Genomic DNA, 18931 nt, shown 5'->3' on the forward strand with positions numbered 1-18931 from the left:
GATATTTATATGTAATATGGGGAATAAACATCTGAGAGGTCTTATCTCTTTTTCCCCTTTTTTAATTTTTTTTTTTTAAAGGAAACATTAACAAAACCATAGGATAAGAAGGGTACAACTCAACACAGTTTCCACCACCAGAGCTCTGCATCCCATCCCCTCCCCTGATAGCTTTCCTATTCTTTAACCCTCTGGGAGTATGGACCCAAGGTCATCGTGGGATGCAGAAGGAGGAAGGTCTGGCTTCTTTAATTGTTTCCTTCCTGAACATGGGCGTTGACTGGTGGATCCACACTCCCAGCCGGGAGAGGTGTTATCTTATTGCAGTCAGTACTAGAAACATTTGAGAGGGTACTGTAGACCCCTTTAAACCTACAAAAGCGAGAAGCCTGTTTGGCCCGCCTTCCGAACAAACCAATCTCGGACACTCCTACTCTGACGCCCGCGCCAAAAGTCAAGGCGCTAAGACGCGCGCAGCGGGCCGCGGTCCTCGGGGGCGCCACCTGGGTCCACGTCGGATCTCACGTCTTGGGCGGGGCCGAAGGGAAGCCGCGCTCTTCTGACATCATCACCCGGCGCCGCTGCCTCCACCTCCTTCCACTTCGCGGGAGAAGTTGTTGGCGCGAATGGATTCGGAGCCCTGGTAACGGATTCCCCAGCCGGCAGGCCTGCCCGCCTGCTCCTTAATTCTTGGGCTGCGATGGTGAGCTCCTGCAGGAGGTCGTGCGGCCCAAGGTTTTGGGGGTGGGGGTGGGATTTGAAGGTTGAGTGTGGACCAGGCACTGCTGGCTAGGAGGGTGGGGAGGACGACGTTGCATGGCTCCGGAGGGGAGTGAAGACACAGTAGGGCGCACAGACACAGCGCTGGTTGCATAGCTTTCCGTGGACCATCAAGTCTGGCTCTTGTGCACAGGCCTTACGGTGTTGCTGCGAGGCATTTGCACTCTTGGGGGAAGGGAAGAAGGAAAGATGGTGGTTTTGGGGTGTAGCATTAAAAGTTGTTTCCCTGTTCATCGTTGCCCCGAACCTGAGTTTGTGTCCTGCATAAAGAGTTGATTTCAAACTTTGGATCACGAGGGAGAAGAATATAACAAACTTTCTTTCCTTATGACAGTTGTCTCAGGCCTTCAACATTCGTCATTAAAAGCTGCGCAAAGTCCTCCTCACTTAGCCATTTTGAGACCTAGGGCACGTGAAGGATGTGTTGTTTAGTTAATGAATCAGTCAAAAGGCTAACAAGGTTTGCCTGGAGGAAAAGACACTGCAGGTAGAAACAGATGCAATACATTTGACAGCTGTCATCACTTTATCTCTTGATGTTTAGAACTTCAAACACAAAAACAAACACTTTGGTGCATTATTCTGCACTTATTTTTTTCTGTTTATAAAGTATCTTTAACAGTAACATTAATACAAAAATGGAAATTAATACTAGTAAATCACAAGTACTATATAACTTACAGGTACTGTACTGACTCTTATCCTTCATAACATCCTATGAAAATTAAAATTTCCTTCATTCCACCCAAGAGGAAAGCAGAGAGTCAGGTGACTCGGTTTAAAAAGCATTTAAATTGAGGATGAAATAACTATGTGTAGCCATCAAAATAGACAGTCATGCTGGTATGGCAGAGAATGTGGAATATTCTAATATAAAAAACAATTTATGATGTTCTGTTAAACCGAAGGTACTTTTTTTTTTCCCTACCACCCCAGCAGGGTCTTAGTGCCTACACGATGTTAATCTTCCTGGAAGCCATTATTTTTCCATTTTCTTTCTGATGTGCAGTGGAAGGAGAAACACCTGTGATACTGCATCAGTTTGTGAACCTGCCCTGCCCCCTCCTTGGTGGGAGCCAGGGGTTTGAGCCCAGGTCCTTCCTTGTGCTTGATAATGTGCCCTCACCACTACCTGACTCCCTAACCATAAATCTTTATTAATCAGACTTTATTTTTTTTTAGTATTTAAAAAACTTTATTTATTCCCTTTTGTTGCCCTTTTATTTTATTGTTGTAGTTGTTATTGATGTCGTTGTTGGATAGGACAGAGAGAAATGGAGAGAGGAGGGGAAGACGTGGGGGGGGGGGAGAGAAAGACACTTGCAGACCTGCTTAACTGCCTGTGAAGCGACTCCTCTGCAGGTGAGGAGCCGGGAGCTCAAACCGGGATCCTTACTCGGGTCCTTGCGCTTCGTGCCACGTGCACTTAACCCCCTCCATTACCGCCGGACTCCCCAGACAATTTTTTCTTTAAAGGCATTCTTTCTTTAGCTTATAGACAAAAAATGCCAACTGTTTGGATGGGGGTGTTTTTATGCCAACCTTGTAATTTACTTCTCAAAGAAGAATAAAATAATAGCTATCTAGCACCAGTAATTTTCAGGTCAGAAATGTGAACTATTTATCTTTTCTCGTTAAATATTATATTCGTGTTATACATGGTAAAGGCTTCGAGAGTTTAGGCAGTTTGTCATACAACGAATACATGGTTGAACTAGAATTAGAACTTAGGTTTTTTTGGCCACTGCATTATACCACATCGCTAAAATGATTGTCATTATATATTTTTGGATTTCAGGCGCTATAGTATTGTGGGAAGTTGATGAGACTTGGATCTTGAAAGTAAAAGTAAGGTATTGTTTTTGTCTGGCTCTGCCATTTAATTTTAAATAGTTATAGGGTTTGGGGCAAGTGGATAGACCTGTTTAAGGCTCTGTTTTTTTATGGGGAGGGTGGGAAGCGGGTACGTGTAACTGCTCTAAATAACTTTTCCCTTTTGTTGCCCTTGTTGTTTTATTGTTGTAGTTGTTGTTGTTGGATAGGACAGAGAAAAATGGAGAGAGGAGGGGAAGATAGAGAGGGGGAGAGAAAGATAGACACTTGCAGACCTGCTTCACTGCTTGTGAAGTGACTCCCCCGCAGGTGGGGGGGGGGGCTTGAACCTGGATCCTTATGCTTGTTTTTGAGCTTTGCGCCACCTTCGCTTAACCCTCTAAATAACGCCTTTGAGGATTAAACAAGGTAAAACTTCATCCCGGTGCCTTCCATCTATATAGTATGTATTGCCACCTACATGATGACCCATGATGTGACTTTTCTCAGAGCTCTCTGGAAGTTGCTATGGAGTATAATGGGTATCATAGATGCCTCTGAATTGGGTTATGTTGAAATACAGTTCATGCAGTCATCACGTGATCAGATACTTTGTAAAGTTATTTCCTCTTTTGTATTCCTTTTTCTGTTTACAGTGCAAATGAAAAGGACTGCTTTTAGGGTTGGTGAAATAGCTCACTTGGAAATTTGTGGTGACCCAGGTTCAAGCCCAGCCCCCTCACTGCATTCAAGGGAGCTTTGGTGCTATGGGGGTGCCTACCTCTTTCTCCGCTACTTTTCTACCTCTGCGTCTCTATCTACGCCTCTTCCAATAAAGTAAATCAGAGGTAAATAGGTCAGTTTTGCTGTTTACAAGAACAACAGTTAGTGTTCTCTGATGTAGATAAGAATTTTGGGTTATATTGCCATTTAATTTATTCTTTCTGTAGTCCAAAAACGGGCAAATCCATAGACGTCAATTCTGTTAAACATTTTTGCACATGAGTGCATAAGTTATATATAGAGAGCTGTAGATCTTAATTTTTGTTTGGGTCACACTTCCCTTTGATGGTGTGGTAAATGGTATGCAAATTTTCTACCCACAGAAATATGTGGGTACATACACACCGCTTTAGGGGATTTGCATATCTTCTGCATCCCTTGGGTAGCAAGAGTAATAAAATTCTTGTCCTGGGAGCTGAATTTTTTTTCTTTTCCTATCAAGTGTTTTTTTTTTTTTTTTTAATTAAAAGTTAACAATAAGAGAATAAAATACTGTTTACACAAAATGGAGTGCAGTCATACCTCAAAACTGGTTGGCTTGGAAAGGTGCCAGGTTCTGGTTCTGAGCAAGCACTTGGTGCAGAAGCGTATTTGCGCAGAGGTTGGGACAAAGGGCCGCTTATGAGCAAGGGCGGGAGCCGAAGCCGGGCGGGCAGCAGGTGGGGAGCTCTTGGGTTGCTGCAGGTCTCTGGCGGTTGCCTCTGGCAGGCTGGAACTTCTTGTGAAGGCAGCACCCACTCTATATCCTTTTTTTTTTTTTAAATCTCTCTCTTAACTTTATTTATTTGATAGGACAGAGAGAAATTTAGAGGGAAGGGGGATAGAGAGGGAGAGAGGCAGATACCTGCAGCCCTGCTTCACCACTTGTGAAGCTTTCTTCCTGCAGGACCCGGTTGAACCTAGGTACTTGTGCACTGTAATGTGTGTGCTTAACCAGGTGCTCACCGCCAGCCTCCCGCCATATACTCTCGTGTTGCATGGTTGAGCTGGGAAAGAAGTAGGCAAGAGCCGACAGGTGCCCCTGCTGGACAGCAGCTCTTCCCAACTCTGGTGCCAGACACTGTGTTAGGTGCTTAGAACTCATTGTATTTGGGAGTCGGGCAGTAGTGCAGCAGATTAAGTGCAGGTGGTGCACAAGTGTAAGGACTGGCTTAAGAATCCTGGTTCAAGTCCCTGGCTCCCCACCTGCAGGGGGTCGCTTCACAAGCGGTGAAACAGGTCTGCAGGTGTCTTTCTCTCTCTCTCTCTGTCTTCCCCTCCTCTCTCCATTTCTCTCTGTCCTATCCAACGACATCAATAACAATAACAATAATAACGGACAACAAAAGGGGATAAGTAAATAAATTAAATAAATAAAAAAGAACTCATTGTATTTGACATCTTTTAAAAAATATTTTTTAATATTTATTTTCCCTTCTGTTGCCCTTTTTTATTGTTATAGTTGTTGTTCATTGATCTTGTTGTTGTTGTTAGATAGGACAGAGAAATGAAGAGAGGAAGGGAAGACAGAGAGGAGAGAAAGACACCAGCAGACCTGCTTCATTGAAGCCCGTGAAGCGGCTCCCCTGCAGGTGGGGAGCCGGGGGCTTGAACCTGGATACTTGTGCTGGTCCTTGCACTTCGCATCATGTGCGCCTAACCTGCTGAGCCATCACCTGGCCCCCAATTATTTGTTCAAATGTAAATAGAATCTGAGAGATGCAAGTCATAAGAAGTCAATATATACAATTTATTGGGTGGTATAATTACTTGATGATCTGTGGAAGGTTGACTTAGCAGTTGTGAGACATGATAAGCCTTTTTGAGGAGCTGTCTTGTGAGTCTGAATACAGTGAAGTTTAGATGCTGCGTTACTCCACTCCGGGAACACCTTTCCTCTTGTAGTTTACTATATGACTGTGGTTCTATTGTAATGTATCCCTGTGTATGTTGGTACATGACCTTTTAAAACTTGCCTTTAAACAGTTTGTATTGAAATAAGAGTTATAAGACTATGTATTGGGAGTCGGGTGTTAGTGCAGCAGGCTAAACACACGTGGTATAAAGCACAAGGACCAGTGTAAGGCACCTGGTTCCAGTCCCGGGCTCCCCACTTGCAGGGGAGTCACTTCACAGGCGGTGAAGCAGGTCTGCTGGTGTCTATCTTTCTCTTCCTCTGTGTCTTCCCCTTCTCTCTCCATTTCTCTCTGTTCTATCCAACAACAACAACAACAATAAAAAAGGACTATGTATTTAAAAATATTTTTATTTTAATGAGAGAGACACAGAAAGACAGGTGGGGGGGGGGGGAGAGAGAGAGAGAGGCAGAGAGGCACCAGAGCACTGCTCAACTCTGATTTATGGTGATGCTGGGTATTGAACCTGGGACCTCAGAACCTTAGGCAGGTAAGTCCTTTGCATAACTATTATGCTATCTCCCCCATCTTATGCTTACTTTTTTTTTTTTGGCTTTGTTTTTCTCTCCAGGACTTTGTGCTGCTTCTTCTTCTAGCGTTTGCCCTTCTTCCATAGCCAGTCAACAGCGTCAGGTTGAGCCTGATGTAAAGTTTCGAGACCTCCTTTGAATCTGGAGAGGTGGCAGTCGTTGACTATGTGGGTCATAGTCTGTCTGTAGCCACAGGGGCAGTTCGGGTCGTCTCTGGCTCCCCAGCGATGGAACATAGCGGCGCACCGGCCATGGCCTGTTCGGTAGCGATTGAGGAGGGCCCAATCATAACGTGCTAGGTCAAAGCCGGGTGGACGCTTGCAGGGGTCTGTGATGAGGTGTTTGTTCTTGACCTCAGCTGACTGCCAACTCTGTTTCCAAGAGACTGGAACAGAGAAGTTCAGTGTAGGCGTAGGGGACCAGATTGGGTGACAAGACGTCAAGCGTTGGACAGGGTGGGCGAAGATATCCGCGTATATTGGCAGGTCCGGTCGAGTGTAGACGTGGGAAATGAACTTAGATGATGCCGCATCCCGACGAATATCTGGCGGGGCGATGCTGCTAAGAACTGGCAGCCATGGAACCGGGGTGGAACGGATGGTTCCAGAAATGATCCTCATGGAGGAATACAATTTGGAATCGACCAAGTGGGCGGGGGGGCTACGGAACCATCCTGGGGCACAGTATTCTGCAGTGGAATAGCATAATGCCAGAGGTGATGCTTGTATGACTACTCTTAGTGTGCTGTTATACTTCCACCCATCTTCCCAGATAGAAAGTGAGAGACACGTATCAAAGTAAAAGACTCTGGGGTGGGTGGGTGGGGAGAATACAGGTCCAAGAAGGATTCAGAGGACCTGTAGTGGGGGTTGTATTGTTATATGGGAAACTGGGGAATGTTATGCATGTACAAACTATTGTACTTACTGTTGAGTGTAAAACATTAATTCCCCAATAATAAAAAAAAAATTAAAAAAAAAAAAGAAAGTGAGAGACAGAGGAGAGACCATAGCACTGCTCATGAAGTTTCCATCTCTCTCTCTCTCTTTTATATTTTTATTCTTGGATAGAGACAGACAGAAATTGAGAGGGGGAGAGGGAGATAGAAAGGGAAAGAGATAGGGAGACACCTGCAGATAGAAAGGGAGAGGGATAGAGAGACACCTGCAGCTCTGCTTCATCACTCGTGAAGCTTTCCCCCTGCAGGTGGGGACCAGGGGCTCAAACCTGGGTCTTTGTAATGTGAGTGCTTAAACAGGAGCGCTAAGGCCTCGCCCTGTGAAGTTTCTCTGCATGGGCCTCCCATATGGTGACAGGTCATTGAACATGGCAAGGTGTGCAGTAGAGGTGTGGGTGGAGAATGTCCTGCTCATGGGCCATATACTGCCTGTTAAATCATTTGGTTTGACCCTGCCTAAGCAAATGGGTTGTTTTCATAGCAACATAAAATGCTCTTTTTCCTTTCTTTCTGCTATAAAAAAGCTGAGAGCGAGAGTGAAAGAGACCACAGTACCAATGTGGTGGGGACCAGGTTCTAACCTGGGTCATGTACATGACACAGTGCAAGTGAACTATTTTGTCAGCTCCAAATTGTGAATTTTCTTTCTTTCTTTTTAAATATCATCTAATTATTTTTTAATGAGAGCGATAGGAGGAGAGAGAGAGAGAGAAAACAAACCAGGTATCACTCTGCTACATGTGCTGTAGCAGATTGAACTCTCCAGGACCGCATGCTGGAAAGTCCAGCACTTTCATCCACTGCACCATGTCTTGGACCACCAATGTGTCAATTTTTAAGTTGGTAATTTCATATGGCTAGGGAATGATGTTGTAAATATTCAGATGACCCTTGGCAGAAAGAAAAGGGTCCCCATTCCTTTGTTTTTGTTTTGCCAGAGAACTGTTTGGCTCTGGCTTCGGGTGGCAGTTTGAGGGGTTGGGACTTAGGAGCTTCAGGCAGGAGAGGTTTTTGGTTTTTTTTGCATAGCTATTTTGCTGTTTCCCCTTTTTAAGAGAAAAATTTCTTTCCTTTTTAAAAATTCTTTTTTTTTTTAAGATTTTTATTTATTTATTATTCTTGAATTATAGGCAGAGAGAGAATAAGAATCAGGTTATCACACTGGTACATGTGCGGTTGGGAATTGAACTCGGGACCTTATACTTGAGAGTCCATCGCTTTATCCACGGCACCACCTCCCGAACCATCATTTCACTTCTTTTCTCTTCTCTTCTTTTCTTTTCTTTTCTTTCCTTTCTTTTTCTTTTCCCTTCCCTTCCCTTCCCTTCTCTTCTCTTCTCTTCTCTTCTCTTCTTTTCTTTCTTTCTTTCTCTCTTCCTTTCTTTTTTTAACCAGAGCACTGCTCAGCTCTGGCTTATGGCGGTGGGGGGGGGGCGGTTAATTTCATTCTTTTTCATGTGTGTTACCACCACACACACTGTGTTCTCTACCAACATGGATTGAACCTCCTGAGCCACCTGTCTTTCTGATTGGCTGTACATTATAAGACCCCCTTCTCAGGTTTGATAATTGGCTAGAATAACTCACAGAACTCAGAACATTTTACTTACATTAATGATTCTAATTTAAAGATAGAACTCAGGAACAACCAAATGGAAGAAAGAAATCCATAAGGTAACGGTGTGTTCACCAATCCCAAAGCTCTCTAGATAACATTTGCTCTGGCGTTTAGAACCCAGTGTTCACCCCCACCCTCCCATCCATACAGGTCTTTTTTTTTTTTTTAAATTTTTCTTTCTTTTTTCTTTTCTTTTTTTCTTTATTATTTGTTATTTATTATTTACCAGAGCACTGCTCAGCTCTGGTTGATGATGGTGTAGGGAACTGAACCTAGGACACTGGAATTTCAGGCATGAGAGTCTTTTTGCTGTTATCTTTATTTATTGGACAGAGACAGCTGGAAATTGAGAGGGAAGGGGTTGCTAGAGAAGGAGAGAGACAGAGAGATACCTGCAGCCCTGCTTCACCACTCGCAAAGCTTTCCTTCTGCAGGCGGGGACTGGGGACTTGAACCTAGGTCCTTGAGCATTGTAACATGTGCTCCTAACAGGTGTGCCACCACCTATCCCCATACATAAGTTTTTACTGGAGCTTCAGGAGTGGGCCTGATAGCCTGATATCCTGCCCATATCATTTCACCTTTCCACTAATAATCTTCCATCCTGAAGAGTATATGGAAATCTCACACTTAAGTTGCCTCATTAAAATAAATTCCTGTGATTAAAAATGGCTCATTATGAATAACAATAGATACTACTATTACTCAGGAATTTCCATATAATCTTATGGGTTCTGTGCTATAACCCAGGGATAGAGACCACATATGCCTTTGTATTATACTACCACTTGTTTTGGCATACTTTGTGGAACGTATTAACAGCTTTCCTCAAATTTAGAAAAGCATAAAAATGACTGGTAGGTATCCTTAGTGAGGAGACTACCTACTTTGTGTCTTTCGCATTTTGCCTTATTTTAATAGGAAACACATTATTGACAACTCTGCTGCTCAAGATAAGAGCTGTGAGTGTGTGGGCCTGGAAGGTGGTGCAGTGAGGAAAGAGGTCTGAACCTGGAAGCATGAGGTCTCGAGTTCAGTCCCCAGCATTCCATGTCAGAGTGATGCTCTGATTCCTTTCTGTCCTCCCCTCTCTCTTTCTCCCTCTTTTTAAAATTCTTTTTTAAAAAATATTTTTATTATCTATGGGCCAGGTGGTTGTGCACCTGGTTTAGCACACATTACAATGTGCAAGGACCCAGGTTCGAGTCCCCGGTCCCCACCTGCAGGGGGAAAGCTTTGCGAGTGGTAAAGCAGTGCTGCAGGGGTCTCTCTGCCTTTCTTTCTCTCTATCCCCCACTTCCCTCTCAATTTCCAGCTGTCTCTATCCAATAAGTGAATAAAGGTTATAAAAAATTAAAACATATTTTTATTATCTTTATTTATTGGATAAAGACAGCCAGAAGAGAGAAGGGGAATGTGGAGAGGGAGAGAGACAGAGAGACACCTGCTTCACCACTCGTAAAGTTTTCCTCCTGCAGGTGGGAACCAGGTGCTTGAATCTGGGTCCTTGCACATTGTAACATGTATTCGACCAGGTGCACCACTACCTGGCCCCTTTACCTTCCTCTCTCCCTTCTGGGTTAATAAATAAAATATTGATAAACAACTGTGAAGATAGAAAACTGCTGTGTAGCGTCTGGTGCCTGCTACATTTTCAGTTACTGATGAGTAAATAAGTAAGTACAAATAAACATTGTATTATCAAAAAATCAGTTATTGTAAATATACTGCTTTGACATTCTTTTTAAATTTTTTTATTAGCTTTATTTTATTTTATTTTATTTAAAGATTTTATTTATTCATGAGAAGATAGGAGGAGAGAGAAAGAACCAGACATCACTCTGGCATATGTGCTGCTGGGGATCGAACTCAGGACCTCATCCTTGAGAGTCTAAAGCCTTATCACTGCGCCACTTCCTGGACCACATCTTTATTTATTTATTTATTGGCTAGAGATAGTCAGAAATGGAGAGGGGGAGAGAGAGAGACACCTGCAGTTCTGCTTCACCACTCTGGAAGCTTTTCCCTCTGCAAGTGGGGACTGGGGGCTCTAACCAGGGTCCTTGGGCACTGTAACATGTGCGCTAAACCAGGTACACCACCACCCGGCCCCAAAATTATCTTCTCTGGGCCTTTTTGCAGGTCATCATATTCAAGTTAAGATTTAATGACTATAATGTTGCCTAGAGGAATGCAGTGTTATATAATATTTTGTATGTTTATGCCTCAGAGTCCAGTGCTTAAGCCACTGTGCCATCTGCTGGGCCACAAGCTTATGTTTCTGTCACTACTAAAAGTATCTGTTGCTGATAATTTTATTTTATTATTTTGGATAGAGACAGAAATTGAGAAGGAAAGAGGGTAAAAAGATGGAGAAAAAGACACTTGCAACACTGCTCTTGAAGGTCCCTCCACCCCATGAGGACCAGGGATTTGAATCCAGGTCCTTGTGCGTGGTAACATGTGCTCAGCCGGGTGCACCACCACCTGCACCCCTCTCCTGGTATCCTTACAGTCTGTGAATAGTTGTTTTTTTTTAATATTTATTTATTTATTCCCATTTGTTGTCCTTGTCGTTTTATTGTTGTAGTTATTATTGATGTCGTTGTTGGATAGGACAGAGAGAAATGGAGAGAGGAGGGGAAGACAGAGAGAGAGGGGAGAGAAAGACAGACACCTGCAGACCTGCTTCACCGCCTGTGAAGCGACTCCCCTGCAGGTGGGGAGCTGGGGGCTCGAACCGGGATCCTTGTGCTGGTCCTTGTCCTTTGTGCCTCGTGCGCTTAGCCCACTGTGCTACTGCCCAACTCCCCGTGAATAGTTTTTTTGATACCTATTTTCCATCCTTCCTTCCTTCCTTCCTTCCTTCCTTCCTTCCTTCCTTCCTTCCTTCCTTCCTTCCTTCCTTCCGCAGTGCTGCAGGGGATTGAACTTGAGACTCTGGAGCCTCAGGCAGGAGACTCTCTCTGTGGAACAACTAGGTTATCCACCACCACTCTTGATACTGTTTTGTCTGTTCTTCATATACTGATTTGTCTTTCAGGTAGCTTTTTCAAGGGCAATTTTCTGTTTGTGTCCTAAACCTCTGGCATAATTTCTTCCTGTCAGCATATGAGGGTCCACCTTCAGGAACCTGAAGGAAAAGTGTTGGGTGGGATAGGTCAGGAAGAGAGGAATAAATACTGGATGACTTCACATGTAGGTGGAACTCGGGAGACAGTCAGAATGGGAGAGCACAGGGTGAAGCTTGGACTGGGAGGGAGTTGTATACTGCACCAAAACAAGGGACTCTGGGGATGGAATGGAATAGGGAGGCTCCGGGGTGAAGGGGTTTGGGCTCCTTGATGAGAAGGAGGAAGAGTATTTAGCAGACGCCTGTTATGCAGAACTGGGAAACTGTACATAGATGTGCTGTAATTAATTAACCCATCTGCCCCCCTTCCTGCAAAAAAAAAAAAAAAAGTAAAAAAATAAATTAGAGCCATGAAAAAAATCTTGTGAGGCAAGTGGCATGAGGAAGCTAAGGGGCAGAGAGTTAAATGTCCTGTGATAAGTAGTAAAACTGAGAAAGTCTGCCTTACCAATCACTTACATATAAAATGAAGATACTATTCTCATCTCATTTGTTCCACTTACCTCATAGGATGATCATAAGAGATAAATCTCTGTCCATAGCTCTAAGCAAAAGCATAGTAGACTTACGATTAGGTATGTTTGCTAAAAGTTGATTTAACCATGTAAATTTTGTCTGTTTTTGTTTTTCTATGTTTGAACTGACCTGTTAAGTACAGTTTTTTAAAATTTATTTATTTATTCCCTTTTGTTGTCCTTGTTTTATTGTTGTAGTTATTACTGATGTCGTTATTGTTGGCTAGGACAGAGAGAAATGGAGAGAGGAGGGGAAGATGGGGGGGGAGAAAGATATACACCTGCAGACTTGCTTCACCGCCTGTGAAGAGACTCCCCTGCAGGTGGGGAGCCGGGGGCTTGAACTGGGATCCCTACGCTGGTCCTTGTGCTTTGCCACCTGTGCTTAAACAAGTGCAGTTTTTAACTGTTGAAAACAAAAGTAGAATAGTTCTTACTATTACCCCCCCCCCCATTTTTATGTCTCTTACTATTTCTTTTGGAGCCTCAGCAAGAAAATTTCTTTGCATGACCATTATGCTATCTCCCCCTTCTTACTATTTCTTTTGGAAATGAGCCAGAACAAAAGGTCTCACATTAAAATTTTTGATAAGTGGCCCAGGCAATGGAACAGTGGCTAGAGCGATGGACCTACAAGCTACAAGACTACAAGGTGTCCTGAGCTTGATTCCCTGGCATTCCATGTGCCAGAGTGATGCTCTGGTTCTCTCTCTTTCTTGAACATAAATAAATCTTTAAAAATAATTGTTTTAAATTTTCTTTATTGGGGGATTAATGGTTTACAGTTGACAGTAAAATACAGTAGTTTGTACATGCATAACATTTCCCAGTTTTCCACGTAACAGTTCAACCCCCACTACGTCCTTCCTCTGTGGGGGTAGATAGCATAATGGTTATACAAAGAGACTGTCATGCCTGAGGCTCTGAAGTTCTAGGTTCAATCTCCCACACCACAACAAGCCAGAGCTGAACTGTGCTCTGGTAAAAAAGAAATGAGAGCGAGTACAGAATATCGCTGCCACATTTGATGCCACACATTGAACCTGGGACCTCATATTTTGCATGCCAGGCACTTTACCCTCTGTGACACCTTTGGGGTCTCTGGCTATATATTTCACTATGTTATTTGCATTTCTCATTATTTGCCTACCAATACCTTTTTTAAAAAATTTATTTCTTTATTGGGGAATTAATGTTTTACATTCAACAGTAAATACAATAGTTTGTACATGCATAACATTCCCCAGTTTCCCATTTAACAATACAACCCCCACTATGTCATTTATCATCCTTCTTGGACCTGTATTCTCCCCACCCACCCACCCCCGAGTCTTTTACTTTGGTGCAATATGACCTACCAATACCTTTTGTTAATTTTTCTACTGTGTTATCTTTTCTTGATTTGTAGGAGCTTTCAATATAAAATGTAGCTGTTTTCAAATTAGTTGCTTGCATTTAAACTTTATAGCATCTTTTACTTTTGCGTTGTCAAATATGTTTTAGTGGATGGCTTCTAGTAGTTTTTGAATTTTTAATTATTATTATTATTTTTACCAGAGCACTGGGGGATTGAACCTAGACTTTGGAACCTCAGGCATGAGAGTCTCTTTCTCTCCCTCTTTTAAAATTTTTTATTATCTTTATTTATTGGATAGAGACAGCCAGAAATTGAGTGTAGGGGTAGAGACAAGAGAGACTTATTTCAGCACTTGTAAAGCTATCCTCCTGCGGGTGGGGTCAGGGGGCGCGAACCTAGATCATCCTGCATTGTAAGGTGCATTCAACTAGGTGTCCCACCACCCAGCCCGAGAGTCACTTTGTATAACTATTATGCCTATCCCTCCCTCTCTCTAGCCCTTCCAGTTGATACTTTAATTGGAAGTTCTTCCCTTCACCAAGATTATAAGAGTAAATTTAAAAAATTATTCTGGGGCCAGGTGGTAGAGTTTCTGGTTAGGTGCACACACTATAGTGCACAAGGCCACGGGTTTAAGTTCCTGGTCTCCACCTGCAGGGGGAAAGCTTCATAAGTGGTGAAATGACTGCAGGTGTCTGTGTTTCTTACCCTCTCTAGCCACTCCCCCTAAGTTTCTCTCTGTCTACCTAGTATAAATAAAAATATTAAACAATTTGTTCCATTTTCTACTCTTATAGCCAGCAAGAATTGTAGGAGTGGTGTGTAGAGTCATTATTTGTGACTATGATTAACTACTAGACTTGTTCTTCAGCATTATGCAAAATCTTTGAAGACTTGGTATGCTAATTGAAGGGGAAGGTAAGGACACACCCCATTAAGACCAAATTGGTGACCATCCTTCATAGATGTTTATACTAGATGGCTGCTCCCAGTGGGGATAGTCCTAAAAAGGTACGTGTAGAATGGTTTCACTTTGAAAATTCTTGTCCAGAAGCTTAGATTTTTAGCAGATGTTGAGATAGATCAGGATGTTGTAATTTCTTCCTTCTATCACAAGGGTTTTTGCTGGGGCAGAGTGTCTGCATGATGACGCCACTGCTTCCGGTGGCTATTCCTCCCCACCCCCCTTTGGTAAGAGTGAGACAGACTGAGATGGAGAGATAGAAGGAAAGCACTGCTCTGCTACTGGTGAAGCTTCCCCTCATAGGAGGAGGGCCCTGAAGCTGGAACCCAGTTCCTTGTGCCCTACCTACCGGTTGCATCACTTGGCCCCAGGATGCTATACTTTTCGTAACACTTGGTGTGAAAATAGAAAGATGTGTGGAATGAAGATTGGTAGGTAGAATGAAAGGAAAGGAAAAGAAGAGGACTGTGGAATAGATCCAACTCCTTAGAAGGAAAGGTGTAACAGTGATGACTAGTGACACTAAGTTACAGACAAGAACCACAAGTTTCATGTTCAGAATTATGTTTTATTTTCTCTGTTTGTGACTTTAAACATTTGTGGTACATTACACAATTTACTTTAATGTTTATTCATCTTCAGTTTTGCTACTTCTATGGCACATGTGGTATATATGTGTGTGATGTTTTTGAGCAGTCATAAGTGTTTGCATAAGAATCATTTGGTAATTTCAGAAGTGAAACTCATTTCTGACAGAAGCAATAAAGTATGACAGTTAATTTGTAAATCGTATAGGAGACTGGTTTTCCTTACTGTCTATCTTTTCTTTCTTTCTTTTTTTTAACCAGGGTTCTGTTCAGCTCTGGCTTATGCTGGAGTGGGGGATTGAACCTGGGACTTTGGAGCCTCAGGCATGAGAGTCTGTTTGCATAACCATTATGCTATCTACCTTCTGCTCCAGTCCATCTTTTCTTTAGCCTTTGATAAAAATGCTTTACTTTCATAGTTGAGATATCTTTTCTGTTTTTTTTTTTTTAAGATTTTCATTTATTCATTAATGAGAAAGATAGGAGAGAGAACCAGACATCACTCAGGTATATGTGCTGCAGCTGGGGATTGAACTCAGGATCTCATGCTTGAGAGTCTAGTGCTTTTTAGCCACTGCGCCACTCCCCGGACTACCTTTTCTGTTTTTAATTAAAATTAAAAATTAAAAAAAAAATTATTCCGGGGGTTGGGCAGTGGTGCAGTGGGTTAAGCGCATGTGGCGCAAAGCGCAGGGACCGGCTCCCTACCCGCAGGGGAGTCGCTTCACTGGCGGTGAAGCAGGTCTGCAGGTGTCTATCTTTCTCTCCCCCTCTGTCTTCCCCTCCTCTCCATTTCTCTCTGTCCTATCCAACAACGAACAACATCAACAGTGGCAATAATAATAACCACAACGAGGCTACAACAACAAGGGCAACAAAAAGGGGGGAAAAAATGGCCTCCAGGAGCAGTGGATTCATGGTGCAGGCACTGAACCCAGCAATAACCCTGGAGGGAAAAAAAAATGAAAAAAAAAAATTATTCCTTTTTGTAGCTTTTTAAAATATATTTACTTATTTATTCCCTTTTGTTGCCCTTGCTGTTTTCTTTTTGTTGTTGTTGATGTCGTCATTGTTGGACAGGACAGAGAGAAATGGAGAGAGGAGGGAAAGACGGGAGAGAAAGACAGACACCTGCAGACCTGCTTCACTGCTTGTGAAAAGACTTCCCTGCAGGTAGGGAGCCAGGGACTTGAATCTTTTTTTTTTTTTTTTTTTTTTTAAGATTTTATTTATTAGTGAGAAAGATAGGAGGAAAGAACCAGAGATACCTGCATCCCTGCTTCACCACTTGCAGAGTACACACACACACACACACACCCACCCACCCACCCACACACACACCCACCCACCCACCCACCACCACCACCACCACCACCACCCGCCCCCCGTCGGAACTCATGACCTTGCATATGTAACACATAGGCTCAGCCAGGTGTGCTCCAGGGTCATCTCTGAGGTCCTGTGCCTGCAGGAATCCACTGCTCCTGGAGGCCATTCCCTCCTCCCATTTTGTTGTTGTTGTTAATGTCATTGTTGCTAGATAGGTCTGAGAGAAATGGAGAGAGGGGGAGAGAAAGGTAGCCATCTGCAGACCTGATTCACCTCCTGTGAAGCAACCCCTCTGCAGGTGGGGAGCTGGCCCTTGCGCTTCACACCATGTGCTATTAATGTTAACCCAGTGTGCTTACCTCCTGGCCCCCTTCAGATTTTTTTTTTTTTTTAATATCTAAGATTATGTCATCTGAAAAACAAGATAGGTTTACTTATTCCTTTCCATTTTGGGCTTATCTGAGTTTTGAAACATAGTAGATTTAACCTGGAGGCGTAGACAGGAATAACTCTAATTAGGGCCCCAGAAATGTAGAATAATCTTGCTTTCTGTAATCAAAGTACCAGATTATAAAAGCTTCAATTTAGAAATGTGGGGAGTCGGGCTGTAGTGCAGGTGGCGCAAAGCACAAGGACCGGCATAAGGATCCCGGTTCGAACCCCGGCTCCCTACCTGCAGGGGAGTCGCTTCACAGGCGGTGAAGCAGGTCTGCAGGTGTCTATCTTTCTCTCCTCCTCTCTGTCTTCCCCTCCCTCTCTCCGTTTCTCTCTGTCCTATCCAACAGCAACAATAATAATAACTATAACAATAAAAAACAACAAGGGCAACAAAAGGGAATAAATAAATAAAATAAAAATAAAAAGGAATCCAATTTACAAATGTGTAGCACGTGATACTAAAAATATGCATTATTATTATTTTAATTTTTAAAATTTATTTTCCCTTTTTGTTGCCCTTGTCTTTTTTTTTTTATTGTTGTTGTAGTTATGTTGTTATTGATGTCGTCATTGTTAGGACAGAGAGAAATGGAGAGAGGAGGGAAAGATGGGGAGAGAAAGATAGACACCTTTAGACCTGCCTCACTGCCTGTAAACCGACTCTCCTGCAGGTAGGGAGCCTGGGGCTTGAACTGGGATCCTTACGCCCGTCCTTGCACTTTGCGCTACGTGTGTTTAACCCGCTGCGCTACTGCCTGACTCCCCAAAAATGTTATTTTTTATTTATTGGATAGAGACAGCCAGAAATTGAGTGGAAGGGGTAGAGAGAGAGAGAGAGAGAGACCTGCAGCCCTGCTTCACCACTTGTGAAGTTTCCCCTGCAGGATGGGACCAGGGGCTTGAACCTGAAATCCTTAATGCATTGTAACGTGTGTTTAATCAGACACACTACCCAGCCCCAAGAAGGTGAGATTTAATAAGCAATCAAAGGACAAAATTAGGAGAAATTTTTGTTTACCAAGCAGGAGATTACTTAAGATGCACTAAGAAAACTTGTTTTAAAAAAAAAATTTTAGTCTGGTGTTCAGATGGACAAATAGTTGAAACCTAAAGTTTTCTATAATGACTCCAGTTTTCTGATTTCTGCAACTAGAGGAATAATAAAGTCTCTTGCCAGTATGCTTGGTGGGCAATGGTCTTAAAACATTGTTTATAAACACCTGAAATGGAAAAAAAAATGTCTTGGAATTTATTTTCTGACTCAAGTCAGAATGTGAATCTATTGACTTAAAGTCATTTCTACACCAGCTTATTTTTAATAGAGAGGAGGAAAAGTCTTAGGAGCCAAGCTTAAGTTAATCTTTCCAGTTTAGGTCACTAAGGTGTCAGGAGGGTAGTACAGCTCACTGCTTAATTGATTAATGAGTGTTATAGTAGGTCACAAGTTGTAGGGTTACAGCTGCCTTTACTCTCCTTAGTTCTTACAAGGTTTAGCAAGTTTCTGGTTTAGCCTCCCCTTCCCTCAGTCATTTATTCCAATTCTCCAGATTTTACATATGAATGAAACAATCTGGTAGTTAATCTTCCTTTTCACCTTTTATTGCACTAAGCATAATCACTCCCCCCCCATCCACTTTGTCCCAAAGGACACAATATCACTTCACACCCCCACCCTCCCTTTTTTTTTTTTTTTTCTTCTCTCCATAGAATAGGGTTAGCGCCCATGGAGGTTGTGGAGAAAGCAGACTCTGCTACTGCCAGTTTCTGTTTTGCTGATGTAGGCTATTCTTACAGGTGTGAGGTAGAATTTTAGTGTAGTTTTGATGTGCATTTCTCTGATGATAAGTGAGATGGGACATTTTTTTCATATATGTCTATCTCTCAAGATTTTATTTATTAATGAGAAAGATGACACACATACACACACACAGATTGAGAGAGAGAGAGAGAGAGAGAGAGAGAGCCAGAGAGCCATACATCACTCTGGTACATGTGTTGCCAAGGATTGAACTCAGGACCTCATACTTGAGAGTCTAATGCTTTATCCACTGCACCACTTGCCAGACCTGACCACCATAAGTGTACCTCTAAAAATGGCTCTGCAGTTCTTTGGTCTACTTTCTTATTGAGTTATTACGATTATTTTCTTTCGTTGAGCTGTACTAGTTCTATATAGATGTTTGATATCAGTAGCTTGTCTGGTGTGTAACTATCTTCCAATTACTTTGTTGC

The 18931-nt window shown here is 42.8% G+C and overlaps 1 protein-coding gene across 1 annotated transcript in view; it reads left to right on the plus strand.

Annotated features, from left to right (window-relative positions):
• Positions 1–549: 549 nt before the first annotated feature.
• RFC1 (replication factor C subunit 1) overlaps positions 550–18931 on the plus strand; it is an 85975-nt gene continuing 67593 nt past the window's right edge. The window contains exon 1 of the mRNA XM_060188169.1: positions 550–703. Within this exon, the coding sequence (XP_060044152.1) occupies positions 701–703 (3 nt within the window). The 5' untranslated portion in view covers positions 550–700. The remainder of the gene's footprint in view (positions 704–18931) is intronic.

This window comes from Erinaceus europaeus, chromosome 3, assembly GCF_950295315.1.
Source record: "Erinaceus europaeus chromosome 3, mEriEur2.1, whole genome shotgun sequence".
In the NCBI taxonomy this organism is placed as follows: Eukaryota; Metazoa; Chordata; class Mammalia; order Eulipotyphla; family Erinaceidae; genus Erinaceus; species Erinaceus europaeus.